This window comes from Dama dama, chromosome 27 (assembly GCF_033118175.1).
Source record: "Dama dama isolate Ldn47 chromosome 27, ASM3311817v1, whole genome shotgun sequence".
NCBI lineage: Eukaryota > Metazoa > Chordata > Mammalia > Artiodactyla > Cervidae > Dama > Dama dama.
This window is the reverse complement of record NC_083707.1, coordinates 26530448-26548335: the sequence shown is the minus strand read 5'-3', so window position 1 is coordinate 26548335 and position 17888 is coordinate 26530448. Positions and strand designations below refer to the sequence as shown.

The window sequence follows — 17888 nt, the reverse complement described above, 5'->3', positions numbered from 1 at the left end:
ACACTTAATCAATATTAAGCCTTTGTCATACATTTGCAAATAGTATTTCCCAGTTTTGCTATAAAAGAGTCTATTCTTTAGTAGTCAAACACACTATCTTCACTTTCATGGCTTCAAAATATTGCATCAAACTAAGAAAGAATGTTATCATTCCTAAATTAAAAAATATGCTCTTCCAGTGCGTGTGCATATGTATATTCAGTCACTCAGTCATGTCCGGCTCTTTGTGACCCTATGGACTGCAGCCTGCCAGGCTCCTCTGTTCATGGAATTTTCCAGGCAAAGAATGGTTGTCAATTTCCTACTCCAGGGGGATCTTCCTGACCCAGGGACCAAACCCATGTCTCTTGCATTTCTTACAGTGGCAGGCAGATTCTTCACCACTGCGCCACCTGGGATGCTCCATATTTTCTTGGAGGTTATTTCATTTTTTCATATTATAACTTAATCAAGCTATAATTATATTATGCAATGAATCAGATAGGAATCAGCTAATCAGGTGTCACAATACCATTCAGTGACTAATCTAACATTCCCCACTAATATGACACAATGACAGCCAATCATATGTAGCATTTAAATTCTCATTCTATTCTATTACTTTATCATTAATATCTAGAACAAGTAGATTCCCTCTAAATCTACTTTGGAATTTAGGTTTCTCAATGGAGTCAGTTTAAGTCCAGTAAATTTCTTAAGTTTATGCCCAGCAATGCATACACAGAGCATAAAACATCTTAATTCTCTACAAAGCTTCATTATCCTGCAAAACTTGGTGGGCAGCAATCCTGGACATTCTGATTAAAATAAGGAATATACCCGAGATAATTTTGGTGGTGTGTACATGATTCTAATGTACTTCAATTGAGAACCAGGACAGTAAACCCTCAATAGTCTCCACTTTAACTAGACTGACCAACCCAAGAAAGACCTGGAAGTCCACAGCATATATTAACTTAGCTGAAGCAAAATGTGCCTCCTGCATTCAGTAAAGCTGCTTTCTGAGAGTCAATTTGCAGAGCTAAACACTGCACTTACATCTCACTGCAGCTTTGTTCTTTGTTTAGTTCCTGTCTTACAGAGACACCCAAAGTAGGAAAACATTGCTTTGAAACCAAAAAATGGCCCCGAAAAGAATGTTAACTGTCATCAGTGTTGACGGAAGAAAAATGGCAGAACGTCACAGAGGGATAGTTTTATCCAGAAAGGAGAGGCTTTGAATGTTTGAAGTATACAATTTTACTTCAGTGGCAGTTCACAACCATGCTGTGACAAGGCCATCATGCATGCTCTGTGAGGAACTGAGAAAAGGAAAAACCCAGGGTGCCATTTCAGCAAGAACTCCAGTCTGTGAACTCTGCCCGCAACCAGAGATAAAACCATCTGGGGTAGAGGCATCAGTAAAAACTCACATGAAAACAAAGCTGATGAAGACCACAGCTGTACAAACCTCACTGAATCAGATCTCAAGGATGGCATGGCACTAAGATTTTTTTTCCCTTGCATAATTGTGAAATTAATAGGAAAGGTGCTAACAGCTGACCAACTTACCACAGGAACAGAACAGTTCCTCCCAAGCTGGAGAAACTTATAGCAAATTGCTGCTATTACAATACCTCTGATAAGCTGATCTATTTGTATTTGAATGGAGTAACACACAAAAAGCATCGTATGACCAGAATAAATGTTCAACACAGAAATACAGACACAAGTAGGGGGAAAGCATCATGCTTTAAAGCACCAAATTTAGACATACTACCTATGTGCTGATCAATGTGACATGTTTTATCATTAAGCTGTATTTGCTCTGCCATGCTGAAAATCCCAGGGCACGACACAAGAGTAAGATCCACTTGCCCCTACACTTACAGTGCAAACAACAAACTCAAAGCTCAACTCTTTTCACCAAGGTATCACAGCTGTCAAGGGCTACAGTGGTATTAACAAACTAGGAAAAACAATTCCTGAGTGTCAAGACTATGTGACTCAGTTCTCTACCCTCAGGATAAACGGACTTGTCATTTTATACAGCTTTTCCAGTAAACAAAAGGACAATAAATATAAATTATTAGCTAAAATTTAAAAATCTTAGACACATTATGCCTAGCAGTCTCTACTTTTAAGTTACTTCAAAGAAATACCTGAAAGCACAGTAGAAAAGGCCACTAAAAATCACAACTTCGAGGGAAACACATTCACCCCCATCTTTCACCCCACAGCAGGAAAAGACAATGATAAATTTTCTAGAATTTCATAACAAAATAAATCATCCAGGTTTGAAAAAGGGTTAAAAAAAAAGAGTTGGAAAGAAAAAACAGTGAAAGAAAATAATGTTACAATGAGACACAAGAATCTGCTCTAATAAAAGAAATTTTATTCCAAGCTTCTAAACCATAAACTCCTTTTACAGTCACTGATAATTCCTAGGCTGGAAAACATAGCCAACATATTCAAACCTAAGTTAAGATTATTTATTAAAAGAGAGAACATCAACACACTCAAGAGCCTATACTCAACTCTACCAAACAGTTTAATGTCTGACTACTGTTCGTATTGGTCAGTGTCCACACAGTATCAATTATAAAATATTTTTAATATCATCCCTTAGCCTACTTAGTTGTATCCTAAAGAAACCTTTTTAGAATAGTTAATGGTTCAGCTCAACAAACATCTGTAAACCATATACCATGTGTCAAGCCCAGTGTTAGCCACTAGGGAAAAACAAAGTTGAAACAACAGTTTCCTATCCTCAAGAAGCTAACAGCTTAAACATAAATTTTCAATATATGATATGTCAGGTCTCACAGCATCTAAGAGGGCAGGACAGACACACTGAGGACAACCTGGGTACCATCTAAAGGATCTATTTGCTATCGGAACCACTGAACTGAGGTGAAGAAAAGATGAAATGGTACGAAGTCCAGGAGAAGGACATTAAGGACACGAACCAGGATAGTAACAGGAGGGATTTTAAGAAGAGAAAGATAAGAGAAATATTTGAAGTTATAAAAAGAACACATATTAAGAAGTTAAAAAATTTTCTGTGTCACTAACAGTCTAGAAGACTATAGGAGCATCTCAAATAGTTTCTGCCTTGAGCAAATTAGGAGCTGGTTGGCTACAATTTAAGATCATGATCTACAAAGTATTAAGTTTAGTTATTGATATGTGGACTCAAAGGTACATTGGAAACACTCGAGTAGGTGAGTCTAAAAGGCAGTTGGTCATTCAAATCTAAAGCTCCAGGGCTGGAGAGATTTGAGAGTGAAAATCATAACTGTAAATAGATTACACAAAAGTAAAAAGGTACAACAGTCCAAGGATTAAAACCCTAGGGTAAGTTAATATTTAATGGGCAAACAAACATGTCTGTTTTTTCTGTTCTTGAGCACTCATCTAAAAAAACATGTCTTTAATCATATTACTGCCATTCTTTACAAGCCTATAGTCAATGCAACTTAATGTCTGTTGGAAACCTTAAATAGCAGCTGTGAGCAGGTTTTTCCTCCTTCTGAAATATTCAAAATATAGAGTTTTTAAAATGCTTAGGATGATTTAACAAGTTCATATGAATGAAAACAATATTAAAAATTCCTGAATATTTTTAAGTATCGATTTTACATCAGGAATGATACATATGCATGCTGCTTTAAATACTGTTATCCATAAGTCAAAACCTAATTCACAGAAGACATACAATGCATGGCTGTGGTTAATAATCATGTAGATATAAAATGTGTAAATAAAATAAATCCTGTTTACAAAACATTGCATTTAAAATTCTACAAATTACTAAAGTAGCCAGGTTATAAATTCCAAAAAAGAGATGCCCCTTTAATTTTGTTCTGCATACCCTTCTCAAGAAAAAAGAAAATACTTTTTAAAAAATATGAAACAACACTAATTAAAACAAGTACTACACAGTTTTAGTACCTCACTGGTCAACCGTATTAGGAGAGCTGCAGCCTCTGAATATTTGCCTTGGCTTTTTAAGATTTCAGCACTAAGCAATACACATCTTTCAGCCAATACCATATTCCTAAAGAAAAAAAGTCAAGAAAAATATAATTAGCACTAGAATAATATTTTAGTACATCACAGTAACCATGAATTCAACAAAAATTTCCAGTTCTAAAAGAAATCCATATCCCTGTTTTCCACTTACCAAAAACGGTTAAATAAAACAACTTCAAAGAATCTCTTAACTCATCAAAACTTTTTATCACTGTATAATTTTGCATTAAGAATACCATATAAGGAGACTTCCCTGGTGGTCCAGTGGCTAAGATACTGCACTCCCAATGCAGGGGGCCCAGGTTTGATCCTTGGTCAGAGAACTAGACCTCACATGTCTCAACTAAAGATGCCATGTGCCACAACCAAAACCTGGCACAGTCAAATAAATAAATAAATGTTTAAAGAAAAAAAAAAGAACACAATACAAAGTCACATTTCCTATATGAAAAATGCTAGAACATAACTGGAACCAGCAGTTAGTAAACAAAACCTGCTTCCAGACATAAAGGAAGGTAAACATTTCATCCAGATTTCTTTTCTTTCCTTACTGTAAACTCTGGTTATGTGTATTTCATTTTACTGACTACTTTTGGGAATAATGAGACATTTTCTCTCTGGCAGTACTATTGAGATGTTTCACCTGGAGATATCGAGGAGCTAGTGCTGTCTAGCTGTTCCTGACCAAAATCTTCTTTTTGAAAATATGAAATCAGTTGATTTTTCTCATGGACTTCTACTATCAAAAATCTAGAACTGGATTATTTATTCTTGAATAAAAGTAAATGAAAACTCAGAAATTTCAAGATGGAATCCTTTTGTTCAGAAATACAGTTGACTCTAGAACAACTCAGGGAGTGGGGTTGCTGACCACCCAGTGTAGTCAAAATTATGCGGCTGGCACTCAGTACCCACAGTTACATATCCATGGATTCAACCAACCTAGGATTGTGTAGTACTGTAGTACATATTTTGTGAAAAAATTCACATATAAGTTGGACCCACAGAGTTCAAACCCATTTTGTTCAAGGGTCAACTGAAGCAGCAAAGTTCTCATTTTACTTTCTAATCCTTATATGAAAATACCACTTGGCCTTAAAATTACAACCAAGGATCACTAACTTGAAGGCCATTCTGAACAGTTATACTTTTAAAATACAATTCATTGCTTCCAAAATTACTGTAGTCATCTGCCATAAACTTTCTACAAACCATGATTTTTCTTAGAGGGTTGGTATTTATGACTATTTGAGAGTGTTTTGGGCTTCCCAGGTGGCTCAGTGGTAAAGAATCCACCTGCCAATACAGAAGACATAGGAGACACGGGTTCGATCCCTGAGCTGGGAAGATCCCCTAGAGAAGGAAGTAGCAACCCAAGTAAGTATTCTTTCCTGGGAAATCCCATGGACAGAGGTGCCTGGTGGGCTACAGTCCATGGGGTCACAAAGAGTTGGACATGACTTAGCAACTAAACAACAACAATTTACATATATTACAACATGCTCAAATAAGCTCAGTTCTTAAAGAATCTTTAGTAAACTTTAGTAAAATTTATAAATCTTGACACAATTGTTTTTTGTCTTCACATGTTCCCCCACATGACCAGTTATGAAGTGACAAGGCTACTACAAGTCTAGGACTTTACTGATTCTTTAAGCAACATTCTAAACTCATTGTGTCAAGCAGTCGAAGTGCTACAGATTCAAGCCATTTCTAAAACACAATCCCTATCTAAAAGCAGAAGCTGACATAAAATAGATAATGAAGAGTACAACTGATCTTTATTACGATATGAGAGATAAAAGGAGGTAAGGGAAAGCTTCATAAGAAATTTATCCAGATAAATAGGACTGCATCAATTAAAAAGTGGGGTGTGGCATTCTAAGGGCACGGCTAAAGTATACTCTATTTCCTGTATTTTAAGAAAATTTATTTATATTTTAATATTCCTCAGATTGGGGAGATTCTTAAAATTGCTATGTGTAACTAATGTAGTATATGCCCAAATATCTATTACGTTTATGATAAACCTTACCAAACATGGTAACTTAGAAGGATGATTATACAGTAAATGCATGACAGTTAAGAGTGTATTTAGAAAAAGCATACAGTCTGTTGTGAACAGGAGGAAAAAACCAGACTGCCATATAGCTATCGGGGTCAATGGATATTTTCACTTTTGTCTTGAATGTGAATCTCTCTGCAAAAGCTCTGGGCTTCATGAAGACAAGGAAAATCTTCTCAGAGAGAAGAGTTTATGAGAACTTTAGCCCTTTGCGGAGAAAGGACTTTAAAGGACTTCTGGCTTCCTTACTGCCTCCCTCTCATAGTTCTTCTATCTTTTGAAACTTTTTTTCAGACTTCTTTGAAGGTTCCTCTTTGATGTAAGGCTGTTTCTTCTGCCAGAAACTTCCAATATAGTCTCAAACAATAACAAAAAGGGCAGGATTTGATACTGGCTCAACCATTTATTAAATGCATGCCCTTCAGTTCAGTTCACTCAGTCGTCTCTGACTCTTTGTGACCCCATGGACTGCAGCCTGCCAGGCCTCCCTGTCCATCACCAACTCCCAGAGCTTATCCAAACTTATGTCCATTGAGTCAGTAATGCCATCCAACCATCTCATCCTCTGTCATCCCCTTCTCCTCCCACCTTCAATCTTTCCCAGCATCAGGGTCTTTTCCAATCAGTCAGTTCTTTGCACTGTGTGGCCCAAGTATTGGAGTTTCAGCGTCAGCATCAGAACTTCCAATGAATATTCAGGACTGATCTCCTTTAGGATGGACTGGTAGGGTCTCCTTGCAGTCCAAGGGACTCTCAAGAGTCTTCTCCAACACCACAGTTCAAAAGCATCAATTCTTTGGCGCTCAGCTTTCTTTATAGTCCAACTCTCACATCCATATATGACCACTGGAAAAACCATAGCCTTGACTCGACAGACCTTTGTTGGCAAAGTAATGTCTCTGCTTTTTAATATGCTATCTAAGTTGGTCATAACTTTCCTTCCAAGGAGTAGGTGTCTTTTAACTTCACGGCTGCAATCACCATCTGCAGTGATTTTGGAGCCCCCAAAAATAAAGTCTATCACTGTTTCTACTGTTTCCCCATCTATTTGCCATGAAGTGATGGGACCAGATGCCATGATCTTAGTTTTCTGAATGTTGAGCTTTAAGCCAACTTTTTCCACTCTCCTCTTTCACTTTCAAGAGGATTTTTATTTCCCCTTCACTTTCTACCATAAGGGTGGTGTCATCTGCATATCTGAGGTTATTGATATTTCTCTCAGCAATCTTGATTCCAGCTTGAGCTTCATCCAGCCCAGCGTTTCTCATGATGTACTTTGCATATAAGTTAAATAAGCAGGGTGACAGTATACTGCCTTGATGTACTCCTTTCCCAATTTGGAACCAGTCTGTCATTCCATGTCCAGTTCTAACTGCTTCTTCCTGACTTGCATACAGATTTCTCAATAGGCAGGTCAGGTGGTCTGGTATTCCCATCTCTTTAAGAATTTTCCACAGTTTGTGGTGATCCACACAGTCAAAGGCTTTGGCATAGTCAATAAAGCAGAAATAGATGTTTTTCTAAAATTCTCTTGCTTTTTCAATGATCCAGTGGATGTTGGCAATTTTCTCTCTGGTTCCTCTGCCTTTTCTAAAACCAGCTTGAAGTTCATGGTTCACATACTGTTGAAGCTTGGCTTGGAGAATTTTGAGCAATACTTTACTAGCGTGTGAGATGAGTGCAACCATGCAGTATTTTGAGCATTCTTTGGCATTGCCATGAAAACTAACCTTTTCCAGTCCTGTGGCCCCTGCTGAGTTTTCCAAATTTGCTGGTGTACTGAGTATAGCACTTTCACAGCATCATCTTTTAGGATTTGAAACTAGCTTTGTTCAAAGTGATGCTTCCTAAGGCCCACTTGACTTCGCATTCCAGGATGTTTGGCTCTAGGTGAGTGATCATACCATCATGATTATCTGGGTGATGAAGATCTTTTTTATACAGTTCTTCTGTGTATTCTTGCCACCTCTTCTTAATAGCTGTTAGGTCCATACCATTTCTGTCCTTTATTGAGCCCATCTTTGCATGAAATGTTCCCTTGGTATCTCTAATTTTCTTGAGATCTCTAGTCTTTACCATTCTGTACTTTTCTTCTATTTCTTTGCACTGATCACTGAAGTAGGTTTTCTTATCTCTCCTTGCTATTCTTTGGAACTCTGCATTCATATGGGTATATCTTTCCTTTTCTCCTTTGTTTTTCACTTCTCTTCTTTTTACAGCTATTTGTAAGGCCTCCTCAGACAGCCATTTTACTTTTTTGCATTTCTTTTTCTTGGAGATGGTCGTGATCCCTGTCTCATACAATGTCATGAACCTCCGTCCATAGTCCCTCAGGCACTCTATCAGATCTAATCCTTTAAGTCTATTTGTCACTTGCACTGTATAATCGTAAGGGATTTGATTTAGGTCATACCTGAATGGTCTAGTGGTTTTCCCTACTTTCTTCAATTTAAGTCCAAATTTGGCAATAAGGAGTTCATGATCTGAGCCACAGTCAGCTCCCGGTCTTGTTTTTGCTGACTGTACAGAGTTTCTCCACCTTTGGCTGCGGAGAATATAATCGATCTGATTTCGGTGTTGACCATCTGGTGATGTTCATGTGTAGAGTCTTCTCTTGTGTTGTTGGAAGAGGGTGTTTGCTCTGACCAGTGTGTTCTCTTGGCAAAACTCTGTTGGCCTTTGACCTACTTCATTCCGTACTCCAAGGCCAAATCTGCCTGTTACTCCAGGTGTTTCTTGACTTCCTACTTTTGCATTCCAGTCCCCTACAATGAAAAGGACATCTTTTTTGGGTGTTAGTTCAAAGGTCTTGTAGGTCTTCATGGAACCATTCAACTTCAGCTTCTTCACCATTACTGGTTGGGGCATAGACTTAGATTACCGTGATATTGAATGGTTTGCCTTGGAAACGAACAGAGATCACTCTGTTGTTTTTGAGATTGCATCCAAATACTGCATTTCAGACTCTTTTGTTGACTGTGAAGTTTTACTCCATTTCTTCAAAGAGATTCTTGCCCACAGTAGTAGATATAATGGTCATCTGAGTTAAATTCACCCATTCCAGCAAGTTAAACTCTTATGTTTCAATTTCCTTGCCTGTAGAATGCAGTAATAATAGTATCCACCATTTCATATGTTTGTTGTAAAAAATAAATGAGCAAATAAATTACTTTGGCACAGTGGTAAACACTGAGTGCTATATCAGTGTTAATCTTTATTACTAGTGCTGTATTCTAAACACATTATTATGACTACTACTACTACTTCAACACTATAGCAGGCAAAACTGCCTTTGTATCCTCATCTTTTAATTTTTCCATTCTACATAGAAAAGGCTAGTATTAATCTTCCTGAAAAACAACCATGTCAAAGCTCTACTCAAATATTCAGTAACTCCCCATTTATTAAACACAAAGCTTAACTACAGATTAAAAATAGTAATAAATGAGAATTAATGCTCTGCCACACTGATTTCTCTCAAAACACCTTTCCATATACACAAAACCCTCTAATCTAGCCTGGGCTCTCTTCCTTTTCTCCAGTAGTGTTACATCCAAAATACTGTTGCTGCCAACCAAAACTCCTGAAATATCTTTATGGTTCTCAAATCCCAACCACCTTTCTTTCAAGGTCTATTCTTCAAACATACCATGAAACCTTCTCTGGACCAACTTTAATAGTCTCCTTTACAGGTGGTGAGTTCTGACTTCCAAAGAGTTTCAACAGAACTCACTACATGTACAAAACGTTTCTCTTTTTCTTCCCGAGACCATTATCTACCTCTCTGTATCTGCCTATTTAACAAGCAAAGTTCAAGCTAGCTAACTCCTGGCTTGACAGTAGTTAAAGTTAAAAATGTTCTCAAAATACAAATCGCCCTCAATGAAACAAGTAAGTTCAACTTACATATAACTAATTCCTAACTACAAATCCTTCCAGGAAAGGGAAATGTAGTAAAAATGACCTCCTCATCTATATATTAACTTGATATGGGAGCTTTAGATTAAAACATAAAAAAACAAAGAACCACTTATATCTAATAACAATATAAATGTCAAGTTTATCTCTAAAGGGATAGAACATAAATATTCTAGTCACTTACTTGCAGATATCCCTGTATGTCTGAATTGCTGTATCCATATAATGTGCAGGGTATGGCCTGGGTGCTCCTGGCTGAAGAAAAGCTGACACAGCTGCCATTTCCTAGAGGAAAAGACATTACAGTATTTCAAAACAAGAAAATTCTTGTAGTCAGTTTAGCATTCGGAGTCTAAAAATAGGAATGCAGTTCACTGAGTTTTTTTATGTAGCCACATATATAAATTTGATAGCCTAATGCAGACTTGGAAATAATTATGTTTATATGCTTTCAGTTTTAAAGTTCTCCAATCACATTCCAAAGTCGGTCATTCATTATTTAAATGAGTTTTTTTCAAGAAGACCTAGTAAACACTTTCGGTCATGGTCTGTAACTATCAAGTAAGATTTCTGCTGCCACCTCCTCATTATTGCCTATTCCTTAGAGAGTAGAGAACAAACCAATGATAGAACCATAGACAGAGAAACAAAGTACATCTGTTTCCAATTTATTGGCTTCAATATCTGAAAACAGAGCTCACAACAACTTGTACTATACACCTTTCACCTCTTACAAACTCTATGGTTCATATTCTATATCAGAAGACACAAAAACCATTTCTGAAACTGATCTTTCAACTTCTTAGGACTTCTTCCTTCAAAGACCCACTCCATTGTCAATAACTCAAATAATATACAATGGTGCTAAAGGATATAAAAATGAAGATGAGGGGCTTCCCTGGCAGTCCAGTGGTTAAGACTCCATGCTCCCAATGCAGGAGGCACAGGTTCCATCCCTAGTGGGGAACTGGGATCCTGCATGCCTCACTGTGCAGCCAAAAAAGAGAAAGAAATGAAGATAAAAATGAAGGTTTTGGACTCTTAGTAAAATACTGTATTACATTCATACTTGTAGTCTCATATACACCAACTTTTAATAAAAATCTAACTAGAAATAAATGAAACTTCCATAAATTGGGGGAAATTTGCTAATGCCAACCTACTTATAGGATGAATAAACACTTTTCTGCAATAGTTTTTAAAATAGAGGAAAAAAACACAAAAATAAATTATGGGGTAAAAAACTGGGATGATTAAAGCCTTTAACCTGACAGCCTAGTTAAGTTCCATGACAGTACGAACCCTACCTGTTTCAGAGTATCTGTATCCTCAGCATCCAGTGCAAAAATTTACTGAAGCAACTGAATGAAAATATGTGATCTCCAAGTGACAAAATTTTCTACAGCTCTGAAACATCATGTTTTCTTAACCAGCTTATATTTTAACTAATACATATAATGAATATACAGAGGGTTCTACATTACACAAAAAAACTAAAACACATTACATATAGAGCACGAAAGTGGAAACGTGAGTCGCTCAGTCATGCCTGACTTTTTGGAGATCCCATGGACTGTAGCCCACCAGACTTCTCTGTCCATGGAATTCTTGAGGCAAGAATACTGGAGTGGGTAAGTCATTCCCTTCTCTAGGGGATCTTCCCAACCTCGAACCCAGGTCTCCTGCATTGCAGGCAGATTCTTAACCATCTGAGTCACCAGGGAAGCCCCACATATATTGTATAATACTATATAAAAATACATTATATTTGCTACATAGGCATTATACTACTATATATACTACATATATATACACACACACATACATACATACACACATCAATAAAAGTGTACAAAGGAAAAAATCCTGTAAGAAAAATAAGCTTCAAATTCTAAGTTACTTTCAAATTTAATTCTGCAAGAAATTACAAATCAATATACATACAAGCTAACAATTTCTAAGGATACAATGAAACATTCAGAATGATCACCCCAAGTAACTGCAGGATATTCAATAATCAACCATTAAATCATTTCTTACAGTATACAATAACAGGTTAACACATTTTACAAAGACTTTCGTCAAGAACTGGAGTGACCTACTTAACCTTCAGCTAGTTATGACAAATTAAACTACAAAATAAACAGTATTTCTCCAAAATTTTTTTAATGGTTTTGCTGTGATGTAACTTTTAACTTTATAGTTAAAATAATTAAGTATCTTAATTTTCATCAAAAAAGACAGGCAGTATAGTCTGTGATCAATTATCTACTATGTGAATGCTAAATAGGAAAGTGGTATCAGTACAAACAGAATTTTTATTCATTCAAAAATAGTTTTTCTTAGGCAAGGGGATCAAAAATAGCAAATAAGAATTATAACCTTCAGCAGGAAAGGAAAAAGCTCTCAACTTAGCTCTTGCCCAAGCAGGAGCTTTTGTAATCTGTGCTTTAAGAAATAAAAACTGAATGCCTACTCTTTGTAAGTGTGTGTGCCTGAGGGCAGGGGGTGTCTCTCTGGAGATGTATACTCCCAGCCTTGCACAGCTCTTGCTCAAGGCAGGCTGCACTTCTTTCCATGCTTACCTTCAGGACAACGCCACTGGTTACGAGTTCTTTTCTCCACCCCAGGGTTCACAGACTGGTTTTGTGTACTTTTTTTATTCTTGGGATAACCTCCACTATGCTAAGCTGTCTCACACAACACCTCATGCTCTGGTTACAAAGATACATAGCTTTTAGAGGACTCTACCAGACCAGTTTTTCTCTAAAGGCTTATTATTTTTAGGGTAATCATAGACTACAACGATTTTTAGGTGTGCATACGTTACAGCAGCTATGCCTTTTCTTTCCAGTGTTCAGTTATTTTCCCTTCATATGCCTCTACTAATATGCCCGATATGCCACTAATTTGCCTCCATCTAAATGGTTTAAATGCAGTATTAATCAGATCGTAGACAGAAATGAAAAAGCTTAAATACCATAATATCATACAAATTTTCTGCCATAAGATTTTCTCAAACTTTCAATTTTCAGATACATTATGCATAATTTTGTAATTATGAACTTACATTATAAAGTATTGATGAAATAACATTTAAGTGTTTGTGATTTTCTATTAGCTTATGTTAGTTAACCATACATCAGAGGTTGTCTAGCCAAGGACAATTCAAATACTTTTTCAAATACTTTTTTTTTTTTCAAATACTTTCATTCATCAACATTTTCAGTTCCTGAAGATTTTTTAAAAGTTAGATGACTTTTTGCTATTTTAGCTTTACTTTTTAAAATGACTATCTTATTTTTATATATACAGTATTAAAATAAATGCAAAATAGATGGCAGTTATTAAACAGGTTATCTACATGATAATTATCAATGAAGTAGAGTTCTCATGTATTTTTATTCTTCACACTGTTTATAGCTTACACGTTTTTAAGAAGACTACAGAGGCACGCAGCGCGGGGAAGCGAGCACACGACGTGCGCCCTCTGCCTCCGCCACCTCTGCCGCCACCTCCTTCTGCCACTCGCTCGTGTGCCCCTTTGGTGTGGACCTGGTACCTCTTTTTGGAAGCAACAGCTGAGGAGACTCCTGCACATGGCACGGCCAATGAAAAGCCCCAGGGAGGAGTCAAGACTGAGAGTGATAATCCTATTAATTTGAAGGGGGCAGGACAGAGGGTTCTGTGACGCAGTTTAAGATCAAGAGGCACACACTACTTAGTAAACTAATGGAAGCCTACTGTGAACAACAGGCTTTGTCAACGAGGCAGACCAGATTCCCATTTGTCTGGATGCCAATCCACGGAACAGACACACCTGCACAGTTGGAAATGGAGGCTGAAGATACAACTGATGTGTTCCAGTGGCAGACAAGAGGTTTCTACTAAAAAGGGAACCTGCTACTTAACTCCAGAATTCTATTCCTCCAGACCAAGAAGACATTCTCAGTTAGGAAGCTGCAATTTGGTTCCACCACATCCTGACTACTACAGTACAGTTTCTCTGTTCTTTCCTTTTCCCCTTCCCCATTCTTTAACTGAACATAAAGTAACTGGTGTATGTGCACAAGCACACAGCATTTTTTTTTTTAAACCAAATGGCCAATGGTATGCTTTGTTCAACATCAAATGGGGATGAGATGGGGAAAAATACTGGTTCTCTGAAAATATCCCTTTCTCTTTTCTCCATTTAGTGGCATACTCTTTCAGCTCTTATTTTTATATTCCAGCAACTCACTTTGTTCAAATACAAAAAGGACATAAAAATCCTTGCATACCATATCCAATTGGAAAATTTTAATGTTTTTCATTTATCATTTAAAACCAAGAACAATTTTATAACTTTTCTGTATGTAGCTGTTACATGCAGGGCAATCTGTCCTTATGTGGGATAAATTACCCTAAAAGAAATGAATCCTAGTTTCCCTTTAAGTCACGTGTCCTGTTCTTTAAATAAATAGACCATGTAGAAAGTAACAATGCTAGTTTACGCTTTTCTAAGCACAGAAAGTACATTACAAACATATTTGTGACAACTTTTCAATTACATTAGAAGTTTATAAGGCAACACAGAAAATTCTTTCTGAAGTACCTAGGTTTTATATCAATTACAAAACTAACATTGCCAATGCCTACTGACAAGCCTAAATATAAGGTAGTGTGCCAGGCACTTTACAAACCTTGTACCTTATCTAACCATATTTAGGATTCACATTCTACAGATGAGAAAACTAAGGCTTAGAGATGTTCAGCAACTTGCCTAAGATGAAAGTTTGTTGCACACCAAAGTACATGTTCTTAACCAATAAACAGTCTTAGATCAGAAAAAAAATTTCAAACAATTTTAAAACATTTTTGAAGAGGAAAAAAAAAGAATCCTCTAAAAACAAGAAGTTCTTATCCTGGAAATACAGTACAAACTGTAGTTCAAATTAAATAGAAAGTACTAATCAAATCTAAGAAACCCTCATGTATGACCATGTTTGAAGATACTAATTTAAGAGAAATCCATCAAGTTATCATCAATTAATTCAAAAGCTGTAAAGCATTACGTGCTCTTTGAGTACAACTTTATCCCTAGGGAAAATTCCACTTGCCATTTCATAAAAAAAATTTCTAAGTCATTCATGGTAGCAGAAACAAGAGATTATAGTACTACAGAATACCAACCAAGGCACCAGCTGCATAAAGCATTGCTTGATCATTAAGAAAATCTTTCTTTGCAGTATGATAACAACTGTACGCCAAATCATAGTGCTGCACCAAAAAGCACAAGTCAGCCATTTTCCTGATCTGAAGTTCTGGCGCTTCTGGTGGATACCTGTAGATACAACACAAGAAAGGAATTCAGAATCTATGACCTCTAAGCCATTAAATATTACAAAATGTCTAAAAAGATGCCCAACTGTCCAAAACACAGGAAAATCTGATTCTGTCTTATAAAAATTCAGGCAGAATTTCTCAAAGATATTTGGAAACAGACTGTTACACCTGTATCTATATAATTTATATCCCTATATTGAGAACTTCTCAGAAGGCAAGCACTTTCCCCATGGTCAAATTAGGAAGCGAATGATCAATTTCAGGTGACTCACCTTTATGTACAGTCAAAAAAAAATCTAAAATGAATTTTATTTCCCCTTAAAACCAGATTTTAGACAAAATTTCTAAATACATGCTATGTCTTAGAATTACTAGACCTCAGTACTTTAATAAAGAAGAGTTATCAGTGAATACCTAATACCAACCCTTATCTTTTTAAGGAAAACAGACCCAAAATAATATGACCTCCCTGTGATCTTGTTTATTTTTAGATATGGAATTACTTATAGTTTTTTTTTTATTTAATATAACTTATTTATGGTCACTGTTCTTATCTACTGGAGTTCTGACCAAAATGAAACTAATAAACTATAGATATAGTCATTTTTTGCAGAACATCATTAGTTAAACACTAATCAGAGTTAAATACAGGAAAACTAAAAACAGTAATATTTTACTCACAGCAATCCAGATGTATTTTTTAGCTCATTAATGCTCTTTTCTGGAACTTTACTGCCACTAAACCATTTTTTAGTTGCAGAAAATAGAGATCGACTCAAACCTTTTCTTGATATTAGCTAAGAAGACAAATGAAATATGTTGACAAACATGAGTTTAGTATTCTTTACTTACATAGAAAACAAAAAATTCTAACTAACTAAAAAGTTTTAAGAGTAAGCAAATGTGCACTTTAATAACAATGATTTAAAGAAAATCATCCAAAATCCCTAGTAAAAATAAATAAGCCTCTTCTAGGATTTACTAGAATTTCATCACTGATAATAAGTTAATAAATTCTAATATTGGTCTATTTTTAAAATAAAAACATAAAGTCTTTAACTTATACTACTATATTTTCAAGTTTATTATTTCCTGAAATTTTAAAAAATACTAATGCAAATAATTAAGTCTTACCTGATCATTTAATTGCCGAATCGTTTTCTCTATATGTGGCAAAAGGCCCCGAAATGTGAACTCTTGTATAAACTGTCGAATTCTATCATGATCAGTAAGGGTTAAACATGCACCATGGATAATTCCCGCATTTGCTTTCTTTGCTTCGTGTAAAGACAAGGCGGATTTGACATGATCTGGGCCATCAGTGCTGTTAGAGGAGTCACTGGCAGGGTCCAATTGAAGCGGGTGAGCTCTAAAGTTATTTGGTAAGCCATCTACTGAGAAACAGATCTTTCTTTTACTCTCAGAAAGCAACAGAAAATTGCGGCATTACTACCATACTGCTAAAGAAAAGAAACAGTATTGGAACCCTTTCTCTTACTGTATGTCTTAGAAGTCTAAGACAACAGCATTCAAGTTTCCCCCTAAAATCAGGACTTGGGTTAATACATAGTATGTGTAATAGAAAACTTTTAATTCATGTAAATAAATGAAGAAAAATAGTGTTAAAATACAAAAATTATTTTTAAATAGCACAACTAACCAATGAAAAAAATTATAACAAAAAAATTTTAAAGCTATCACTATCTAAACTGTAATTTAAAATATAAAAATAAAACTCTCAAAATTACGTGAATGGGGGAATAATTAATGCTACATATCATACCATCCTTTGCTTTCTACCAAAAAAATTTTTATGAAGTTTGACTTATTACTCTTATAAAACAAATTTTTAAACATCAAAAAACATCAAACTCAAATAACTCAATAAAATCTTCAGAGGAAAAGCTAATCTGTCCATTATCTCTTTTCACTATGAAAATTTCCCCCATCTTTTATATATAAAGATTAGCATGCTTTAACAAGAGTGCTATTTTCAATCAAAAGACAAACTTAAGAGAAAGTATATCAAGACCTTTGACTTCGTTATCTAATCCATCCAATGAAAGCAAGTTACTATCGGAATTCTTATTTGAAGTTATAGTACAAGGGCCATCTTCATATGATTCCTATCAAAATAAAATACAAAAAGTGTTAACGATTATACTTAATCATGTTTAAGATATTACCAAATTTATCAACTATAATAAACCTCATTTTTTTTCCTACAGCAAAAAATTTCTAATCCTCCAAATTCTTAACTTCTTCCATGTATCATATTCTATCACTTAAATCCACACTTATTATATCCTTATATTGTTTCACATGCAAACTACCCTAATTCTTCAGAATTCAAGTTACTTCTATCTCAGTTTATGTTTATATGTGATATGCACAGGCCTATATGAATCCCTGTATGTGCAACTATGTAAGGAAGAATGGCAAGACAGATGGACTACTGGAGTCAGCAGGGGTAAAAAAGGATGGTATGGAATTCGCGGGCTCATGGACGCAGTATTAATAGGCTGGAATGAATTCTGAAAACAGAAGTTTTGGAAAAATATCCAAT

General features: G+C 35.8%; 1 protein-coding gene and 1 pseudogene across 3 annotated transcripts in view; one reads left to right on the top strand and one right to left on the bottom strand.

Annotated features, from left to right (window-relative positions):
- Positions 1-17888, bottom strand: part of TRAPPC8 (trafficking protein particle complex subunit 8) — an 85251-nt gene that overhangs the window by 44677 nt on the left and 22686 nt on the right. For all 3 annotated transcript variants that reach the window (XM_061130815.1, XM_061130814.1, XM_061130816.1), the window contains 6 exons: positions 17355-17448; positions 16457-16713; positions 16004-16119; positions 15170-15320; positions 10182-10282; positions 3934-4039 (listed from right to left, as the gene is read on the bottom strand). In XM_061130815.1, coding sequence (XP_060986798.1) covers positions 3934-4039; positions 10182-10282; positions 15170-15320; positions 16004-16119; positions 16457-16713; positions 17355-17448 — 825 coding nt within the window. The remainder of the gene's footprint in view (positions 1-3933; positions 4040-10181; positions 10283-15169; positions 15321-16003; positions 16120-16456; positions 16714-17354; positions 17449-17888) is intronic.
- Positions 12099-15156, top strand: LOC133047542 (small ubiquitin-related modifier 2-like; annotated as a pseudogene).